The sequence below is a fragment of the Lucilia sericata genome, unplaced genomic scaffold (genome assembly GCF_015586225.1).
Source record: "Lucilia sericata isolate MDLA Ls3-8-SP2 unplaced genomic scaffold, ASM1558622v1 Contig000112F_arrow, whole genome shotgun sequence".
In the NCBI taxonomy this organism is placed as follows: domain Eukaryota; kingdom Metazoa; phylum Arthropoda; class Insecta; order Diptera; family Calliphoridae; genus Lucilia; species Lucilia sericata.
Genome location: NW_023994144.1, coordinates 559,865 through 582,516, shown reverse-complemented (window position 1 = coordinate 582,516; position 22,652 = coordinate 559,865). Strand labels below are relative to the sequence as shown.

The following is a 22,652-nucleotide window of genomic DNA, read 5'->3' as shown; positions in this document are numbered from 1 at the left end:
AGGATCGTTTTAAAAATTTAACATAGCCGAGGTGTCCTAATTTGATGACCCCCCGCCGGGCCCCTGGTTGGCCTATAAGGTCCAAATTCAAAACCTAAACTCGACAACACCTCCTCTTTGTGCACACCAAATTTCATTAAAATCGGATTAACCGTTTAGAAGTTACCGAATTATTTCCCTCTTTTTTTTTCCTATACCACTGTGCGGTGGGTAGAACCACAAAGATCCTATGAAGTGACCCTGATTAGAGTAGGACGAGACACTCATAAAAATGAGCAAGTCTGTGGTTAGTATTATGGTACGTATTCTGAATGGACACACTGTATTACAAGCACATCTATACAAAATTGGATGTGGATCCAAGTATCTTGGAAGTGTTTTTATTCTAGATATATCATTCCTGACTAACACTGATTGGAAAATTCTTAGGAATTACGTCCAGGAAACTGAGTTTCTGAACATTGAAAAATAAAACATTCAGTGAACAATTTATTTTCATGAAAAGAAGGCACAACAGGCCCGATAGTGTATTTCATCGGATTTGATGTAGTATGCATCCTCTTATCAACCTCACATAACCTAAGAAATATGTATATGAACTATCAGTGGTGGTTTATAAACAATTTTCTTTTCTTGTTTTATAATCAATTTTCTTTTAATTTTGTAAAATGCCATTTTATTTTTGGAACTACAAAAACTTCACCCGTCTTATTACGAACTTCGCTTATAACGAACAAATTTGACTGGGAGTTCGTTATAGCCGGGTTTGTCTGTAATAGTTTTTCAGATATACGATTTTTTGTATTTAATTCATATTTGTTCCAAACACCCCTAATGAAAGTACGTCCGTTTTCTCGCCATATGATCATATGTATGTTAAAGTTCTTTGTGTAAAATTTTAAGATGCTAGCTCTAATTGTTTCCCAGAAAATCGATTTTTTTATTTAATTCTTGTATTTGATTCATATGAGAGGTTTCAAGCCCCCCTAATGAAATTCCGCCCATTTTCACCAAAATGTTCAGATGGATGCTATAGTTCTTCGTGCATAATTTGTAGAATCTAGCTCTTATAATTTCCCATACACACAATTTTGAATTCATATGGTATGGGAGGTGCCTGACCCCTATGCTAGTCCGCCAAATTTTTGTCCTAAATATTCATGTCAATACTAAATTTTAGGACTCTAACTGTTATATTTTCTCTGATAAACTAATTTATGATTTTCTTATACGGGAGATGCCAAAATTTGAGGACTCTACCTGTTGCAGTTTCTGAGATATACAACGTTTATACTTATATTGGATATGGGCGTGGTACCTCGCCCACTTTAAATTTCCAAATAAAAAGTAGCCAAAAAAGTAAATAGACATACAGGAAAGCACTGTAAAGATTTCAAGAAAATCGGTCCAGCAGTTTAGCCGTCTATAGACTTCAAACAAACAAACCCACAAACAAATATTCACACATTCATTCTTATACATAGTATGTTGATTGAAACGATATACTTACATATTAAAATTATTTGCTTTTATAGTGGTACCATTTTTCCAAAAATCATTTTCATCATTCAGAGTCGTGGCGTTACCAGTTAACGTAGTCTTTAAAATTATTTCAGTTACGAGGACTAAAATATCAAAATGTGGAAAGTTGGTGGGTACTACGACTTATTATTGACATTTTCCGAATCCAAATAATAAAATAATTTAAAAAGCATTTTCATCGTTCGTAAAAATATGAACTTTGTACCTCGATAAAATTAAAACTGTTACGAATTTGGAAATTTGAATGAATTTTAAAATTTGCATTTATAAAGTGTTCGGAATTTCAGTTTAATTACCTCATAAAGATTCGACGACCTAACATTTCATGCAGTGTTTTAATTTAAAAATGTTCCTGTCCCAAATATGGTACGTACATAGTATGTATGTATATTAGGGTGATCGACACGGTTTTTTAACCGGTTTTAAAACCGTTTTTTCTGCTTTATCAGTGTCGGTTTTTTCTAAATTTTGATTTTTCGAATATCGAATAAACCGGTTTTTTACTTTTTAAAAACCGGTTTCGAATACTTTTATTTGCATTGTATTCAAAGATTACTTAAATTAAATATTGAAGCAAATAATAATAGCCTAGCAAAAATAAAACGAAGTACTTCCAAAAGAAGAACATTTATCACCACTTCTAAAGTAGCACTAAGTGATCTTTACCTTCTGTGGAAGTTATGTTTAATTTTTCAATGCTGAGATGTGTTTTTGTTCCTACATTTTTATGAGTTAAAAAATTGTATTTTTGGCCTTTTGTATTAAATATATGTTAATATTATTTAAGTCAAATTAGTTGTATTCTATAATACAATTTCGCATCCAAATAACTTCCAAAAAAGAACATAAAAATTACTTCTGGAGAATGACTTTAGAAGTAGTGAATTTGGAATCAAATAAAAAGGACATCTCTCATGACAAGCCTCAAATCATCACTTCTGCAGGTCTTTTTCAGTACATCCATGGAGTAAATTCTACCCCCCTTATTCTTATAAATGGTTTATAAATTAGATTTTGTATGGAAATTTTGTTTTATAAAATAAATTTTGTTTATAAAAAATAAAAATTTTGTTTGTGAATAAGGGGGTACTTCTTTTTCGCTTCTTTGGATGTTTTTTTTTTTTTTTTTTTTTGCTGGGTACAGCCCGTCTAAATTTGAAAAATATTGGAGTCCAGGAACTAGAGTATATTTTTCTTTTCAAACCAAATGTAAAATTGCTTAAAACCTGACGTATCACGAAAACTGTATATTTAGTAAACAGATTCGCACAGAATTAATTGAAAAAAAAAATTCTCAATTAAAAAAATATGCTATTAGCTAAAAAAAATATTAAAAATTATGTATGTTAATAAGAAAGAAGTAAAATATTTACCAAATTTGTCATATATAGTTTAACACATTTGTTACTAAATATACAATTAATTTGAATACTGAAAGAAAGGAAATTACTTTTATACTTACAACACTTGTAAGAAACCACAAATTTTATTTCTCATTTTAGAAACTATCAAGCAAAAATACTTCCAAAAGAATAACATTTATCACCACTTCAAAAGTAGCACTAATTGAATTTTTTACCTTCTGAAGAAGTGAAGTTCCGAAGAAGCGAGAATAATTATATTTTTTAATGAAGATATATTTTTTGTTCTTACATTTGTATGAGATAAAAAAATGTTATATTTTGACTCTTATATTAAATGTGGCTTAGAAGAATAGCCTCATAACCTACGTATCTAAATTCTAAATATAAAAACTTTATATAATTTTAAAAAGGTTTGTTTATTCAAAAATATATAAAAGCACGTAACAATAAAAGTAAAATTACAAACACCACAACAAATTTTTTTGGTAATTATTTCTGCTAAAACTAACATATTTTTAATACACTTTATCGAACACCTTCGTTTTTTAATTGACTTTAGATTTCGCACACGTTTTTGATATATTGTCTTCCCACCATTTCGAATACCAGTTAGCACTATTTTGTAATGAGGTTTCCACTTCTATTAACGGGACGTAGTCCATGTGAATAGCCGCTCTCAAACGATTAAACATCATAACAGAGGCTGTAAATGAACTAATAGCACGAAGAGAAAATTTCATAGACATATCTTTAAATGGTGCTAAGACTTTGATCAATAATTCCGTCAACAGAGCTATGAAAAAGAATAAAAAGTGAGGCAAATACCATGATGTGTGCCGAACTTTGTAGTTGCCACCCAGTAAAGCAATTTTTTGTATAAATCTTGATATGTCATTAATGGGGGTATCGTCGGTAACGAAAATGGGTAAGCCAGCAATAGCTTTTGGATTGGACTTTAAAGTTTTAAACGCACAAATATGACCCCATGCCACGTTTCCTTTAGGTAAAATTTAAAAATTTATTATACATATGGGCAATTTCGTGTCAAGTGACCCAACTTAAAAAAATCGTTTTGGAAAAAATCTTGGTGCAGTCAAGTACTGCCAGGCTTAATTGGTGTCAAAGTTGGACATTTTGGTCATACAGGTGTAGCTTTTCACCTATTGGTCCTAGCTAAAAATTTCCGAAGGACTTTAGGTAGCTGTTTTCCAAATATTTCTAAGAAAAATTGTCAAAAAAAAAATTAAGAAAAATAATAAAATTTAAAAAGAGTTTTTTTCAAAATGTACCTTTTTTGCTCAAAAGAAAGCTTATTTCCTTTAAGAGCTTTATAGTCGCTTAATGATATGCGAATGGGAATTCTATCAAACATTATTCAATATGTGGCACATGTTAAAATATTTTTTAATAGATATGGCGCTTGCATCTCACTAAACGACCACAACACACTTAAAGGAAATAGTCTAAGTTTTATTTTGAGCACAAATACAAAAAAAAATTTTTGCTACGATGATGAAACCCCCTCTAACTCCGGCAGTTCTTGACCGATAGAGCTGAAAATGTGTTTTTGGCTAGGTACTATCTAATAGTACTAACCTTGGTGCAAATTTCATCCAAATCGATTTTTTAAGTTGGGTACGAAATGAATTATTATACAAATATATAACTTACCCGCGTAAGATATTTGTTGTTTACCTCCCGCTCCTGCTATTCTGGGATACGTATATTTATGCTTACTTAAGTATTTTATGACATTTGGTACAAAGAGTTCATCACCTTCACCGTATGTAAGTGGTGGCCTAATGGCTGTTGTGGCCAAGTACTCATTTTGATTGCTTAACATTGCTCCATTCGAATTTAGAACTATAGTTTCGGCTCGCAATTTCGATGCGGAATAGCCAGGTATTAAGAAGTTCTTGTCAAAATCGGATGGATTTTGGGCATCATATTTTGGGGTAGGGGCTTTTGATTCAGTTTGATTTATAACTAATGTAAATGTGCTATGTCCCTTAAATGGCACCATGCACACAGAAGCGCAACTTGTATAAATTAAACGCTTGATATTGTGTTCCACACAAAGTTCAACAACAGCACGAGTTCCTAAAAACATAAGAAAGTATTTAGTGGTTGTTTCCTAAAAATACTTAAGGTGTGTTGACATCTATCAAATATGTATATGACGAAAAAGACGTAACAACTATATTTTGTAAATGTTTTAGTAGTCAGCAACTCAAAATAACTTTTAAATACTTTTCTATTCGAATTAAAGGATTTGCTTCAAAATGGCATCGATTTGTTGTTGCATATATATATATATATATATATATATAGAGATTTTTTAGAAGCCACGTCATTATCGTAAAATATTTGATAGGTGTGAACGTACCTTTACTGAAATTAAATAAAACCTACCATCCACATTAACACGCTGCAATTCTTTATAGTTGGGTGGATATTGCAAACTAACCAAAGCGGCGCAATGAAACACCGTGTCGACACCTTTAAAAGCATCCGCCACTGCGTCCGACTGACAAATATCTCCCACAAAAATTCGAATATTTTGTTTCTCATCTGCAATATCAAAAATCAAAGTGGTTAGTTCATACAATTTGTTCACAATTATTCGCTTTCAATTCAAAAACTCACCATTAATTTTATTTTTGTACGGCACTAAATCTACAGTACGAATTTCCTTGATATTCAATTCACTTTGATCTCTTAACAATTGTTTTATAATGTGTTGACCTATAAAACCACTGCCGCCAGTTACCAAAACTATTTCCCCTTTGTCAGAAACCATACTTAATGTTTTATTTTCTTTACAAACTGTAAAAATAATATTTAAATAATTAAAAAAGCAGTTAAATTTATATGAATTACAAAAAAACGGTTTAGAAATCTCCATAATGGTTAAATGCATTTGTTAGTTATTGTTTTCATTTTTTAACACTTTTTCATTTAAAATTATGTATACGGAAAAGTATGTTAATTATCTTAACATCAAAATACAAACATACATACATACATACATATGAATGTATGTATAATAAGTAGCAGCTAGATAACAACAAACTGTTAACAAACAAAAGGTATTTTGCATTAAAACCTAAGTAAACTTAAACTAATGGTCATTTATGTACATATGTATGTATGTCTATTAAGGCTTATCCCCTTGAGAACTTGTCTTTGACTTATTGTATGGATTCGTATTTCGGTCTACGTCTCTAGGAGAAATTTGCATCTCCGAATAGGACTAGTATTTTATATTGAAACTGGAGTACCTTGGGTGCTTCGATACCCTAAACAAAATTAAATACATGCAAAATTTTGATTACTTTTATATAAAATTTTAATTTTGTATGTTTAATATTTTCGAAATTTATCACGTGAATAAATTCTCATTCAATAAAAATTTTTAATTTCATGCGTTTTTCTTCCACATTATAGAAAATTTCGAAAGATTCTCACTCAATCAAAAATTTTATGTGTTAAGTATTATAAAAAATTAAAAAAGTGTAATTTGATAAAAGAAAAAATACTAAAAAAATACTTAGTTCCAGGAACTAAGGTTCAAAAGTGATTCTAAGCCGATTGGTATATTTTAAGGTGGGTGTAGGACCAAAAAAAGTACGTTTTTTATTTTTAAGTTATCTTTAAAAATATTTAAGAAGATATATAAAGATTTTATACTTTTTGAAAAGCTATGTTTATATCAAATATTTTAAGTAAAAAACAATCAAAATTTTATATATTGGGGGGTTCACAATTCAACTTTAGACTAAAAATTCTCAAATCGCAAAGTCGATATCAATATATAGTAACCCATTTTAGATGGCCCAATATGTTCTTTAATATTTCGTAAAGGGTTTCGATAACCGCGGCCCTGATGAGGATAGTTAGTATAGCCAAAAAACTAAAAATTCTGATTTTTGGAATCTTTCAAAACTTTTTTGGGAAGCGCGGTATTCGGGTAAAAAAATATTTTTTTTATTTTGTCATTTTCATATATTTCATATAAATATATATATTTCAGTTATATATATTTTCATAAGAAAATATATATAACTGTAAAATTTCATTAAAAAATATTTATAAATAAAATTTAGATTTTTGTTTATTGAATGAATGAAAACGAATCACTGTGCGTCATTGAAATTATCCAGCCTCACATTTGTACAAACCAAAAATGGCGAAAACATTGAAAATTTACAACGAAAATCTTTTGCATTTTAGAAATCTAAACGAAAGAATTTCCGATATTTTTATATTTGCCTTAAAGTGGCATAATCCAAAACAACGTCGTTTAGAGAAAGACAGCTTTGAATGTTTTATTATATTTTACTATTTTTGAAATAAGATACATAAAGCCACATACATACATATATAGAGTGTTTTTAATATGAATTTAAAATAAATTTTTACTTATCAAATACGTTATGGAGAATGCAAGATGAAGTGTTTAATATACAAAATATATACCAATGGTTAAACGAGGTGGTGATGTTTGGAATGTTTTAGAATTGCATGTCTGCAAGCGGGTATTTTGTGAAAAATATTGTGGCCTATTTTTAAAAAATATAGGTAAAATATTTTTTAATCCATTTTGTAAAAAAAAAATTTGCTCTAAAGTTATTAAATATGAACTTCTTTCGCTTTTAATCAAATTAATTTGGCTTTGGGGTCTTCATTGAATGATTTTGGCCAGGGTCAAGCAATGCTGCATTTGACAATAGTTTATTATTAATATACATATTTTGTTATTGTATTTTAGTATATAACGTTTTATAAAAACAAACAAAACAAGCGAGTGAGAAAATAAATTTAAATTATACTTTTTTGTTTTATTGCTTTGGCTCTAATGCCCTACAAACATCAAAACATTGTGGCCCAATATTTAAAACCGGTTTCTCTTAATAACTATTTACATGCGCAACAAATGAGTCTCTCATTTGAATTAACATCTATTTCCGTACTAAATTGAAAAGTAAAAATTACTGTTTTGTTAAATGCAAGTACAATTTGATAAACATTTCTTGGGCAAATCTTTATTTTAATCTTACCTTATTATTTTTCACAAAAAAGTAATAATAATTATTACAAAATTTTCCTTTTAAAATCCACGATATTAACAACACTACAACTTCTTAACTTGATGTATATTTTGTGAATGACTTTAAGCATTCATAAAAACCAAATATTTAGGCCTTCAAGCTAAACTTGCAATGAAGCTTTAATATTTATTAAAGAGCAAAGCTTTTGTTAAAGAGTTAAATCAGGGATGGAAAAATTGGTACGATGGTACTTTTTTGATAAGTACTAATTGATGTTCGAAAGTACCGTGATACTCCCGAGTCTTACTTGATACTCTCAGGGCTACAATCTCAATATCCGATTATCGTTTAACCGTCGGTTAAAATATTTAGATTAAAAAAAAATAACAAGACATTGAGAAATGGGGGTCAAAGTATCATTAAAATTTTTATTCAAATTTGAAATTCCACGACTGTTTTGGCACATGTTTACATATAATTCTTAAAAATGTTATGTATAGTTACCCTTCGCCAAGGGTAACTATGTATCTTGTCGTGTGCGAGGGCTTAAGTACACATCGTGACTATAGCTTACTGTGATTAATGCTTCGGTATTCAGTCATGGAAAGTTATGGTTATATAGAAGTGTATAACTAAAGGTTACTCATCTTGTCAAGATAGTGAGTGTGGTATGTGGCTTATAATCCTACTTCCTTCTATCATGACATATGTATATGATACGCTATCTAATTCGGCTCGTTCTTTGTGCAGTAAGGGCTTTACCGATAGGCATAGCGTTATATAGGCAATTTTAAGGTCATGGTGAGCGGTAGCAGTGCCGAAGGCCTGGATGGCTAGCCAGCGCATAAAGAGGCTAGTAGCTTACAGCTTCCCTCAGCGTCATGGCAAAGCGCGGTTGTAAGTTAGTTACCTAGTCCACGTACGCCGTCAATACGTGGATCGTCCGTCTGAACGTGCATACTCGTGAGATTCAAAATAGAGGAACCAAATTCACACGACGGAAGGGGTGGTCGACCTGCCCATGTCTTCGGAGCGAGCTGCGGGCCAAAGGTGGCCTGATATTAATTAAGACCGGATTTATTAAAATACAACAAATTGTATCATAACTGCTTTAACAAAGTAGTTATGAGATACCATTTCCTGTACAAGAAATTACCTAATAAATTTCATCAAATTGTATCTAAAAGGTTAACATTGAGGGACGAATACAGATTCATCATATAATGACCTCTCTACTTCCGTTGTGGATTAATTTAAAATGTCTAAATATAGTGTATTTAAGAAATTACAAACTTTTAGCGAAAAAAATATTTTAGTACTCTCAGATCCAAAAAAGTACTCTGAAATATTTTTTGATACTGAAACGAAATCTTATTTTCCATCCCTGATCTCTAGGTTTTTTTAAATATATTAATCAATTCTATAAGCTTTTTATACCCACCATCAAAAAAGATGGGCGTATATTGATTTATCATTCCGTTTGTAACACATTGAAATATTGGTTATAGACCCAGAAAAGTGGGTCCTTATTAAATTCTAAGACGATCTAGCCATGTCCGTCCGTCTGTCTGTTGAAAGCACGATAGAGTCCGAACGGAACGGGAGCTGAAATTTTGCACAAATATTCTATATTGCTGCAGTTTGTTTGGTATTGAAAATGGGTAATATCGGCTGATGTTTTCACCTAGCCCCCATACAAGTGGACCCCCGGAAATTAAACTGCAGGCATAACTGCTATAAAAGAACGAAAATAGAGAGATAAATTAGTTTCGAACGACCCAAAAACTCTGTACCAAATTTTATGAGGATAGATCCATAATTGACCCAACTCCTCATATAAATGACTTTAACTCTCATTACTGACATAAAAATACGAATATAGCGACGAAATCCGACATAAATAAGTTTCATATGACCCAAAATCTCTCCACCAAATTTTACAAGACTCGACTCATGATTAACCCTACCCGTCGTATAAGGTCCCCTTCAGAAAATGACTATAATGCTCATTACGGGCTTAAAAATGCTAGTAAAGCGGTGAAATTCGACATAAACAAGTTTTGTGCTAACCAAAAAGTATATTTCATACTTTACGAGGGTCGGTCCATAATTGACCCTACCCCCATATAAGATCCCCTTCAGAAAATTACTTTAACGCTCATTACTGGCTTAAAAATACGAGTATATCGATGAAATTCGATAAAAATAATTTCCTTATGAGCCAAAGCCTTTCTACTAAATATAGTGAGGATCGGTTCAAAATTGTCCCTTCCACCCATATAAGGTCCTCTTTACTTAAATGCTCAGTACTGACCTAAAAATACGAGTACAGCGATGAATTTCGACATAAGCAAGATGTACATATCGTCACCTAAAACGCAAACGTCCCTATCCAACATTTTTTAAATTTTACAGGAGATGTTTGTTTCTATCAACGCGATTTATTTTTATTAAATAAACAAATTTTTTAATAGTGAAACCTATCATTTGTTATAATAGTTGACAATGGCGTACATAAAAATGGATAAATTGGAGTTTTTACCTTTAATATTTAAATGGCTTTGTAGATAGAGCCTTTTGTTTTCTGTCAATAAAATCGATAATTATGGTCGGAGGAGTCTAATTTTTAGTGTGGACATTTGTTTTGATGCAATACATTAGAAACACCAATAAAATCGATTTTGAATTTTTGGTTAGTTAGGGCCGTTTGCGTTTCAGGTGACGATATATAAACTAGAATCGGCCTACCAACTTTTATGAGGATCGGGTCAAAATTGCCCATTCCACCCCAACTTTACTTAGTTATTTAAAATATGAGTATTCCTTTTTTAAAAATATGATAATAGCGATGAAATTTGATATAAACCAGTTCTGTACAAAACAAAGTCTATAATATAGACTCTATATACAACATTTTATGAGAATCGGTTCATAACTGATCTTACTCGCATATAAATTACTTTTACGCATTTTAAAAACACGAGTACAGCGATGTAATTCGAAACAAATAAGTATTATACGAACCGAAATCTTTCAACCAAATTTTACGACAATCGATCCATAATTGACCCTACCGCCCATATATATGTTCAAGGTTTAAAAATTGGTCAAAAATATTTAATTAATTCGAAAGAGCTCGGTACATAATTGACTTAAGCCCTATTCCAAATATTACCCTGATGTTTATAAGAGAGCATCTCTTTTACGTATTACGATTCGATATTTAATTAATTCGAAAGAGCTCGGTACATAATTGACTTAAGCCCTATTCCAAATATTACCCTGATGTTTATAAGAGAGCATCTCTTTTACGTATTACGATTCGATGGTGGCTATATTAGATTCGGCATGGCCGAATATAACACTCTTACTTGTTAATAATTATAATAATTTTAAGATGCTTTATTTTTTTAATTAAAATAAAATACAGTGTCAACAGTAATTAATTAATAAAATAATAGAACAAATAAAATAAATCCTATAAGTTGTGATTAAGGCAGCTTGGTGTCTTTTTTGTTTAAAATAGTACAATCAATATGCATAGTACATAATTAATTTTTTCTTTAAATTTTAAGTACTGAAATGTTTACAAATAGATGGCATTTCGTTGAAACATGAAACTTTGAGTATAAATTATCATAGTTATACAAATCAAAATAGTTAAGCATTTTATGCAATTTGTAACAATATTCGATAGTTGAAATACCGATTTTAAATTAATTTTAATTTATTCTAAATAAATAAGTATACAACCTAAGGCCATTTAGTGTATAATCCAAAGTACCATGCAGCATCATGCATGGTCAATAAGATAAGGCCGATGAAGAGCGCGAGCCAACTTTAAAATCTTTATAAAGCGAAAAAACCGAAATCTAAAAAATAAAGAGAATTTGGTTAGTTATATTAATAATAATTTTTGAGTGGATATTTTGTTTAATTTATTTTATAATTTCAATATTTTATTATTTATTTTAAACAATTGTCATCTTATAGTGAAAGGTGTATTTCTTACAAAGGGCTAATCTTTTCTTCGGACGATACTTTTCATTTGATCATACATAACAGTAGACACAAATTTTGCGTCTAATGTTATGGAAAAAATCTTTCGGTTAACACAGCTGTCGCGGAGTTTACAATCTTTGGCGGAGTATGAATTTAGTCGTTCTAGAGCAAAAGTCCAAATGTCGTGGTAACGAACACTTTGTAGATTCGTAAAAGGTTTCCAAAAATAAATTTTGGAATTAGAAAAATTTGTTAAGGCTATTCTAGTCATTCATTTGTTAAGGCTACTCTAATCGTATCATTACCAAAATCAACAAAACTTAGTTTTATATAAGCTAAAATAATACCACCGATTTTCAATATGATCGGTCCATATTTAAACATCGTTCACATACATATAAAGTCTCCATCACTCGTTTTCGTAAAACGAGGGACACTTATTTTGGGGAACATTTGTATATATACCTTGCATTTTCTTATTTAATTATTTATTCCTATGTTAAAAAACAATAATTGTATTTAAAAACATTTTTTTAAGCCTATGACAATGTCCGTCCTTCGGCTCGCCTGTTTATTTTTACAAAATTGTTCAATGATATTTACATTTGGTTTGAATTGGTCCATTATTTCTCCTAGTTACATTTAAATTGCACACGAAATAGACCCATAACAAAAGAAATAAAATATCGGGCTATATGTATATTTAAATGTTTTTTATAATATTTAAAGAAATATAACATACTAACTTTCATTAAAATTGCAAAACAAATAGAAAAAAACTACATTATATATTTTTGAAATTAATTATTAATTATTAAAAAAAAAACAATTTTATAAAAAGACTGATATTACTAACGTTAATATAAATATTTAATGGCTATTTTTAAAACAATAACGATAAAATTACTGATATTAAACAAGAAAAAGTAACAAACTTCTTTGTCTGTACTTGGTATTAAAGGAGCTGGGTACGTTTACTAAAATCCTAATTTCTTAAAATGGGGCAAATATGTGCAGTTTTTTTCCTGAATATTAATTTTCAGATATTTTTCGGAAAAAACACTTTAAGATGCAATCAATTAAATTTCATAAACAGCTTATTTTTAGACGGTTTTTCTAAAAAATAAGATAAATATTAAAAAAACTAAGAGTTTAACAAAACCTATAGAAATATATTCCCAAGTACCTGAAAAACAGTAATGCTTACAGAAATAATTTTTAGTGCTACTTATACATAATTTTGTGTAGTTTTATTCGGTACCCAATTTTGCTAAAAAACACAATTTTCAAACAAAATCCTATTAATCGCCACTTTTGCCATGGTTTACCTCATCGTGCGGTTGTGAGCTCTTTTACCAGTGCATCACGTGGGAATCGAACCCACCACCTCCGCTCTACCCGACAAGAACACTAACCTACCTGAGGCCACTAACAAATCGAAATATCGCTTTTAGATCCAATAATTATTATATCATTAAGTTGCCTTGTAAAATTTTAAGAAGATCCATAAAGTAGCTATAAATTTGTTTATTATACTCTCCTCTTTTAACTAATTAGTTACTGAGTTCAAATGTTTAAAATTTCTCGTTCCCATATGAAAAAGATGGGAATTGGAATATCACAATGAGATAAGGGTTATGTACCAGAGATTGCAACTTCACGCGGAGATTGTTGTGGTCAATTTTGATTTAGGTTATATAGGTATCACCATACTTACTTTATCTTTTAATTGTTGACATAACTGCAGACCGGCTGTTAGCATTATTAATACCTCATTTAGCCAATTTACAGAAGCTTCTGCTTGACACGTATCAAATCTCATAACACCCTGTATGTTGGTCAATTGATAAACGGCTATAATCAATTTGTGCGATTGTAAGTAGAAACTAATAGCTAAATCTTCTGACAAATTTGGTGACAACGATTTCTACAAATACAAATATGCATATGTAAAAATATTTTAAGAAATTATTTACGTTTAGCTTACCATATTACGTCCCTTTATCAACTCGTCGATAGGCTTCTTTTTGGGTATTATTAATGAAACACGACCACGCTGTAAAGCTTCCAAAATATTTCCCACAACATGTAAAACTTCATCAGAGGTCCTTTTTCATATGTGTTATAAAAATAAATTAAGCTTAACATATCTTTAATATATTATTCAAACTAATTCTTGATTTGGAAGCAGTAAATAGGATTAACATTGGATTAAACTTATTTTAAGATTAACCAATCTGATTCATATTTATTTGTTATATACTCTCTTAATATATTCTTAAAATCCTTTTTGCTGTTTTAAATACCAATTTATGTCACTATTTGCTATCAAAACGATGGATGTGTTATAAAAAGATGAAGAGAGATGTGAATTTATGAAAAGAATTAGAATAAAATTATAGTTTGAATTATCCATAGGGATGTTAAAAGGGTAAATACCTAATTGGGTAAAAATGTGTAAATAATTATAACATCATGTAACAATTTTGAAAAAAAAGCTTTCACACATGGAAAACTTGATATGCATGTGAAACTAGATACCATTTATAGCAATTCTGCGTACTCCGATTTTTATAATCAGCTCTTATGTCCTTATAAAAGGACTTCAAAGTTTATAGGACTTACAATTTCAAACAAATATTTTAAATATTTATATGTGTTGTTGCTGGAAATCTGTATTTGACTAATTTGGACCAAAAATCATAAAATAAATAAAATTTTTAATTACTTTTTTTAGAAAAATTTTCTTTAAGCTTCCATTTCTTTTTAATCCTGATGAATTGAAATAAATAATATTATTTCGAAGCAGAGGTTCTCAGCTTCATTAGATTTTAATATTAATACTAAATTTTTTATATAAATTTGGAATACCATCTTTTGAAATCGTATGTCCTTTAAACTTTAAAGTCCTTTTACGGGGCAAAAGAGCTGATTATGAAAAACAGAGTAAACAGGGTTAATACTAATGATCCACAGTTTCTTGTACACATAGATTTTTTCATGTGTGAAAATTACTATTGCACGGTGTAATTTATACCAATCAATAAATAAAAACTATTAAACAATATTAGCTTTCAATTACTCAAAAAAAAATTCTAAGATATCTAAATGTAAGGTAATTGCTAATCTTATTATGTTAAAATTCCAAAAATTGCTAAATAGATTTCAAAACTGACTTAAGTATGCGATTCTACAGGAAATTTTAACAAATATGAACTTTCCAGCAAAAAGTTACAGGACAAAGATACTGTTTAATCAGAGGTGCAAGTAAATACGTATTGGTTCGATTTATTTGAAACATACATGATTTTAACATTAGCGCGTCATTGGCGATCATGTGTTTATGAGAGAATTTCGAATAATCGAACCAATGCAAAATCGATGATTCGAAAACGATGTTTTATTAATCAAATATTAATCAAAATTATTTCTAATAACACATAAATCTCATTTGATTAAATTAACAATCTGAATTAATTTTTGAAGTTTTAATGAAATTTGTTAACTGTGGAATAGGTTAAATTTATGAAAGCATTTAGAATGAGTGGTTTTAGCACTATTGCTTAAAAAAGTCATGAAAATTACATTCACTCTGCACTAATGGATTAATTTGACGAATGCACTAAAATGCATAACAACAAAAGAATTTTTTTATTATTATTATTATTATTATTTTTTTTTTTTTTTTTTTTTTTTTTTTTTGAGAAAAACTGCATTAGTTTTCCTATATTTTAATACTAAAGACTTGATAACATTGAACTTAGGTAATAAAGCTACCTTCGTCAATAGAATCAGAGAAGAAGTATTAGATATAACTATATGTTCAGAAGAGCTTATAAACGAAATTCAGGATTGGAGAGTTTCGGACGAGCACTCCTTTTCTGATCATCGGTACATAAGATTCAAAATACTAAGGCCACCACCAAAGCCGATAAAATTTCGGAATAAGTCTAAAACTAATTGGACAATGTTCGGGGCCTTACTAAAGAACCGTTTAGGTCAGGACACTTTTCAATGTCGAAATAAAGAGGATATAGATGCCAAAGTGGAAACGTTCACAAGTGCCCTGGTTGAATCGTTCGAGGACAGCTGCCCTCTGCGAGAGCGGAGATCTGCCCAGGAAAAACCCTGGGTAACTGGGGAGATCCGGAACCTTGGGAAGACTCTTCGCAAACTATTTAACCGGGCACGGCGTAAAAAGACCGCAGTATACTGGGATGAGTATCGTAATAAACTTGGTGAATATAAGAAAATCGTTCGAAGAGCCAAACGAGACTCCTGGAAACTTTTCTGTGAACAGGTAGATAGCGTAAATGAGGTATCGAAGATAAAAAAATTCCTATCCAAAACTCATGTCCAACCGGAATCTATGATCGATGACACGGGCAGGAGGCTTGAGGATATGGAGGAGACAATGAAACTCCTAATGGATTCTCATTTCCCACCCGGTATATCGAATAACATAGATGAACCGATATTGGAGGAAGGGGAGGGTAACACGGAAATAGTTATTACAACTGACATGGTTAAAGGGGCAATCAAGAGCTTTGCTCCCTATAAAGCTGCAGGGCCGGATGGAATTTTCCCGGCACTTTTGCAGATGGAGGCGGGACTGGTTTCCGTACATCTGTCACAGATATTCACTGCATGCTTAAAATTGGCATATACCCCAGTTAAATGGCAGGATGCAAGGGTAATATTTATACCCAAACCAGGGAAACCTAGCTATGCGACACCTAAGTCCTATCGACCGATAAGTCTTACGTCCTTCCTACTTAAAACCTTGGAACGGATAGTCGATAGCATGGTTAAAAGCAGCATACCATACAATGACCTTAAATATAAGCAGCATGCTTATGTAAAGGGACGATCGGTGGAGACCGCTTTAAATGAAGTTGTCCACTACATAAGTGAATCTTTCGATAGCAAACTGTATACACTGGCAGTATGCATTGACATCGAAGGCGCTTTCAATAACGTGCACACTGATACCCTTATCCAATCCCTAGACCAGTTTTATGTTGACCGGGTGCTCCGTAACTGGATCAACTACATGCTAAGGAACAGATGGATAAGCTGCGAGATGTACGATATAACTATCAGGAAAAAGGTATTTCGCGGTATACCACAGGGTGGCATTTTGTCACCTTTACTCTGGGTCACCACGATTAATAGCCTCCTAAGGACCCTAACCGAGAAAGGACTTAGACCTGTCTGCTATGCAGACGACGTCGTAATACTTTTAAAGGGAAAGGATCCAAATTACTTGTGTAGAAGAGCTGAGGAGGCTCTGAATACGGCCTTGAGCTGGGCTCAACCGAGAGGCCTCAATGTTAACCCGGCGAAGACGGAAATCTGTCTTTTCACAAGAAAGACAAAAATTTCTACATATACTGAACCTTGCTTCTTGGGCAAGAAGATACCGGTGACAGACAAAGTTAAGTACTTAGGTGTAATACTTGACCGGAAATTAAAATGGAGACACCACATAGAGGATAGGATCAACAAGGCACATCGGTGCTGGGCGATATGTAGGAGAACCATAGGCATGAAATGGGGTCTTAGTCCTACTATGACAAATTGGCTTTATAAAAGTGTAATTAGACCAATTCTAGCTTATGCTTCAATAATCTGGTGGACTGCTTTGGACAAAAAGTGTAATATCAAACTACTACAGGGAGTTCAGCGTACATGCTGCTTGGGTATAAGTGGTGCCATGTGTACTACTTCAACCAAGGCTCTGGAAACGTTGCTAGATATTCCACCCATTGAAACATATATAAGATATGAGGCGGCGCTTACAGCCGAACGGCTCTTTACTTTAGGCGAACTGGCCAAAAACGGTTATAGGACACGTCATCAATGTATACTGGACACATTGGAAGGTTATACACATTCATCGGACGTGCCTGATCGCATACCAGACACTGAATATGTCGGAAACTTTGAAACGCTAATCCCAGATAGAATGTCTTGGTCAAGCGGAACATTAGAGCAAATACCAGTAGGAATCCGTTGCTACACGGATGGCTCTAAATTAGGGGACAAAGTGGGTCTGGGGTTCTATATTGAAGACCCAGAAACAGAAATATACCACCGTTTACCTAATCATAACACAAGCTTCCAGGCAGAAGTACGAGCAATAACGGAATGTGTAAATTGGATTAGAATAAATATGGCGCCCACAGGGCTTAATATATTTACCGACAGCCAGAAGGCAATTTGTGCGATATCAGGTGATAGAATTAAATCTAAGACCGTATTGGATTGTAAGAAAGCTTTAACTGAATACTCTCCCAGAGGTAAGGTTCACATCATATGGGTACCAGGCCACTCGGGAGTAGCCGGCAACGAAAGGGCGAATGTAATAGCTTTAAAGGGAAGGGAGCTCGATGTAGTTAACCTGACAAACGCAAAACCATTCGACGCAACAAAAGCTGAATTAAAAATATGGATGAGAGAATCCCATAAGGCCTCTTGGAATAATGAAACGGTGGGTAGAACCACAAAGATTCTATGGGGTGACCCTGATGAGAGCAAGACGAGAAATCTTCTCAAAATGAGCAAGTCTGAGGTTAGTATGATGGTACGTATTCTCAGTGGACACACAGGATTACGAGCACATCTATACAAAATTGGACGTGCGAATTCAGACGAATGTAGAGCATGTGGAGAGGACAGTGAAACTCTGGAGCACTTTCTTTGCCATTGTCAGGCATTCGTCGAAGTTAGATCCAAGTATCTTGGAAGTGATGTTATTCCAGAAATAACATTCTTAACCAACACCGATTGGAAGATTCTTAGGAATTACGTCCAGGAAACTGAGTTTCTGAACATGGAAAAATAATACATTCAGTGAACAAATTTTTTTTTTTTTTTTTTTTTTTTGTCTTGAATTGGAGCGCACAACAGGCCCGATAGTGGCCTAGGTGTATTTCTTCGGATTTGATGTAGTATACATCCTCCTATCAACCTACCTACCTACCTACCTTTCCTATATTTTCTATGCCCTTAAAAATATAGTGTTAAAAATTTATATTTGTTGTAATCCGCCAAGAGTTATGATGTTAATAATATTAATTTGAGGGTTATGTTGTCCAGACAGTCATTAAATTTTACATCACATTTTTAAAAACTTAAAAAAAATAATTTACTTAAACTAATTTAGCATTTTTAAAAGCTTTTATTTAAATTGCTTTGTCAGTTGGTACAAATTTTGTAACTGAATTTTCGACCAGTTTCCGTAGCCCGATTTGGCTGAAACTTGGTACACATTAGGGAATTCAAACGATTAAACATCGATCGGTTAATCGATCAATTTTTAACGATTAATCGCTCGAATAAATGAAAATTGCCAAAATTCAAATAACGAATAAACCGAATAATTTATATCAATTAACCGATTAAGAAAAATTCGCAGGAAAACCTTACATTAAAAAGTAATGAGTTAAAAAGCTAATAAAACCTCTTATCACTACTTCTTCATTAGCATTTTAAGTAATTATTTTAACACGTTAAAGAGTTAAAGAGGTACTTGCAATTTCTCCCTCAAAACAGTTGTTGAGTAAGTTGTTTTGTTTTTTAATAATAAAAAGAGCCAGCAAGAATACGAACCAGGGACGGTTTTCTAGTCAAATGTTATACACACTGCACCACTGCTTATATATTTTATTGCGCGTCAAATAATGGTTTTCACATACAAAACTAATTTTGTTTTATTTTTTGTAAAACACAATTCTTAAAACGCATTAAATAAAATGTGCAAACAAAATGACAATGCCGAAAATAAAGTACTTCTATATCAGATTATAAGAAAGTCATTACTAGAGTACTTCTAAGTAATGCACACGGTAAGTAGTAGTCATTGAAAAGTAAATGGTTATGGAAATACAACCCAATACCGAGTTTTTGCTGGGTTAAGTTAAAACTTCAAAAATAACTCTTTTTCACATCTTTTGCTCTTAAAAAGTAACTAAACGAAGTGATCAGAAAAAATTAAAAGTATTTTCGTACGTTATGGACTACAACGAAATGGAATTGGTATTTGAGATCCCGTGCATTTTTTTCGTGTATCACTGTGTTATTTTTCTATAATGAAGAATATTTAATTGACAATATTTCAAAAATATTGTGAGAATTTGTTCTGATTTACCTACTTCTAGATTCGGTACATACAGAAACCCAGAAACTTTCAGATTCCTTAAAAGAAATCTTGGAAATAATGATATCGCCTTTACTTCTACATCCAGTTTTGAGGAACAGTGTTGTGTTTTTTAAGTATTTCAAATAAGTTCTTCAGTAATAGTTATACACTTGTTCATTGGAACGTATGAATTCTGGAACTCTCATTTTCAAAAACATAAAATTAATAAACTTAATTTCTTTATATACAAAAGGATTTCACATGAAAAGAAATAATTTATAATATTTGAGAAAAAAACTAAATTAAAAAATTTACATATTCAATTTAAATTAGTGTAAAATTATAATTTTGTTTGTTATAGGAAGAAAAATATTGTAAAAAATAAATAATATTAATAAAAAATATCCACTTTCCTTTTATTCGATTAACCGAATAATTTTGAATTATCCGATTATTAACCGGCTAACTTAAAACCTCAAATAATTATTTGTTAAATAAAACGAATAAGACAAAAACCACATAAAGACACCTGAAGACAATGCAATGTTAAATCGGAATTAAGTTCGAAAATTCGGAGTTATGTTAGTATGTTGTCGAAAATTTGAACTAAATTTTAAGCCACTTCCTATAGCCCAAATACACTAAAATTTGGAATATATGTATACATCAGATAACAATATAATGTAAAGTTCAAATTTTCCAAATTTCTTTCGAAAATTTCATGTTATATTCGAAAAAAAAATAAAATATATGTATATGTACACCCCGTGGTTTTTGAATTGAAAGCTGGTTTGTGAATTTGAAAAAATGGAATTGCCAGATATTAAAATTTCAAAGCAAATTGGAAAAATAATATTTGTTTGAATTTTCTTGGTTTGTGTTCGAACTAATCACGAACTGAAACAGTTAACAAATTACACCGTCCGACACTCAAAATTAGACACGAACCGGATGATATACGTCTGAAACTGTAAATTTAATGGAGAAAAACTTTTTAGTTTTTCATTTCATGATCCTTTTTAAAGAGAAAAAAATTGTTGGACACGAACCGGATATACGTCTGAAACTATAAATTTAATGACGAAATACTGCGTTGTTGGTTTTTCATTACTTCAAAGTTTTAAAAAGTACATTTTTCAAAATATTTATTTTATTTATTTATTAATTACAAAATACAATTAAGTAATTAAAATAGGGAAAGAGTACTAGCCGCAACGGCTATCGACTCTGAATTTTCAAAAATAACTATAATTTAGGTTACTCTGGCTTTTCTTCAGTTGTCGAATAAATCTTTCGCCTTTTTCAAAATATATTTTTAAATACTTCTACTCATGATGTAATAAGTAAGGTGAGAGCGTTTCGGCAACAAACACAACAAACACAATATTTTTTTGTTGCCTAGAGTTGAGTTTTGTCAAAATGAAATTTCTAAAATTTAAACATAACAAACATTGGAAAGAAATATTTTTTGTGTATTTCACAATATTACCTATAAAACCGTCGTTACATTTAGCTTGTATCTGCAGCAGGACAATGTTTTAATGCTTCTTCATCAGTTTTCTTATTTGAAAACTTTTTATGAACATTTTAATTCATAAATTTAAATTTGAAATTTTTTTGCTTTGAAAACACAAATATAATTTTTTTTAGAATAAAAATAAATTAATTTATTTTGACACAATTCTACTGATCAAAAAATGTCAAATTTAATGTCAAGCGAACAAGAAGAGTTGGGAAATATTTTGTATTATTTTTATATTATACTGTCAGGATAAAAAAATGTCAAAAATGTCTTTTGAAATTTTTCTCCTTTAATATCTATTTAAGTATTCAATATTATTTTTTCAAAAAAATTTTGAAAGACATCTTTTTATCCTGACAGTATAAAAAAAATAATACAAAATATTTCCCAAATCTTCTTGTTCGCTTGACATGAAATTTGGCAATATTAGATCAATAGAAGTATTTTAAAATATTTTTTTGAAAATTGTACTTTAAAAACTTTGAAGTAATGAAAAACCAACAACGCAGTATTTCACCATTAAATTTATAGTTTCAGACGTATATCATCTGGTTCGTGTCCAACGATTTTTAAATAAAAGCCTCTTTTTAAATAATCTTGTTTAATTACACAGGCCAACGAAGTGAAGGTTTTTGAAAACTTTTAAAACCAAGTCGACTGCTTTTAATATATTTTTAGCTGCTGAAACCGAATCTGATATCTGTTTTTTTTTTCTATCATCCACCATTTTCCAATATTGCATATCTTGAGTTTAACTTTCAAAGTTTATGAATACGAAAACTTCAGATGTATATTTCCTATTATCTTATATTTTATATTCTTTAAAAGTTTTATATAAAATGTATAACAGAAAACAATAAAGCTTGTTTTTAAAAAATGTAACAAAAAATTGTTTTCTCAGAAATCCTCAAAATTGAAATCGCTAATATATGTGAGATATTGACCAATTTTTTTTACTATTTTATTCGCTTCTTTATTGTCCATAAGTCGCAAGGAGATTTTGTTGAAATTTTAAAATTTGCTTAACA

General features: G+C 31.0%; 2 protein-coding genes across 3 annotated transcripts in view; both read right to left on the bottom strand.

The window, feature by feature from the left end:
* Positions 1–3,309: 3,309 nt before the first annotated feature.
* On the bottom strand, positions 3,310–11,829 carry LOC119600382 (sterol-4-alpha-carboxylate 3-dehydrogenase, decarboxylating). Of its 2 annotated transcripts, none has more exons than XM_037950566.1 (5): positions 11,711–11,829; positions 5,553–5,732; positions 5,319–5,477; positions 4,578–5,006; positions 3,310–3,903 (listed from the first exon to the last, which is right to left on the bottom strand). In XM_037950566.1, exons 1-5 carry the CDS (start codon positions 11,718–11,720, stop codon positions 3,452–3,454), a joined length of 1,230 nt encoding a protein of 409 aa, XP_037806494.1. In that variant the 5' UTR covers positions 11,721–11,829; the 3' UTR covers positions 3,310–3,451. The 2 variants fall into 2 exon arrangements, with proteins under 2 accessions (XP_037806494.1, XP_037806495.1); XM_037950567.1 differs by lacking the exon at positions 11,711–11,829 and adding an exon at positions 7,967–8,133.
* The window catches only part of LOC119600383 (protein rogdi), a 24,144-nt gene continuing 12,836 nt past the window's right edge, over positions 11,345–22,652 (bottom strand). Inside the window, exons 7-9 of the mRNA XM_037950568.1 lie at positions 13,947–14,067; positions 13,677–13,886; positions 11,345–11,829 (exon numbers count right to left, since the gene is read on the bottom strand). Coding sequence (XP_037806496.1) covers positions 11,761–11,829; positions 13,677–13,886; positions 13,947–14,067 — 400 coding nt within the window. The 3' untranslated portion in view covers positions 11,345–11,760. The remainder of the gene's footprint in view (positions 11,830–13,676; positions 13,887–13,946; positions 14,068–22,652) is intronic.

Bases quoted from the DNA above. Each gene is read 5' to 3' on its own strand.
- LOC119600382 (XM_037950566.1), bottom strand. The intron at 5,478-5,552 runs GTGAGTTTTTGA...TTGATATTGCAG, and splicing joins GTACAAAAATAAAATTAATG to ATGAGAAACAAAATATTCGA. The intron at 3,904-4,577 runs GTAAGTTATATA...TTTTACCTAAAG, and splicing joins ACAACAAATATCTTACGCGG to GAAACGTGGCATGGGGTCAT.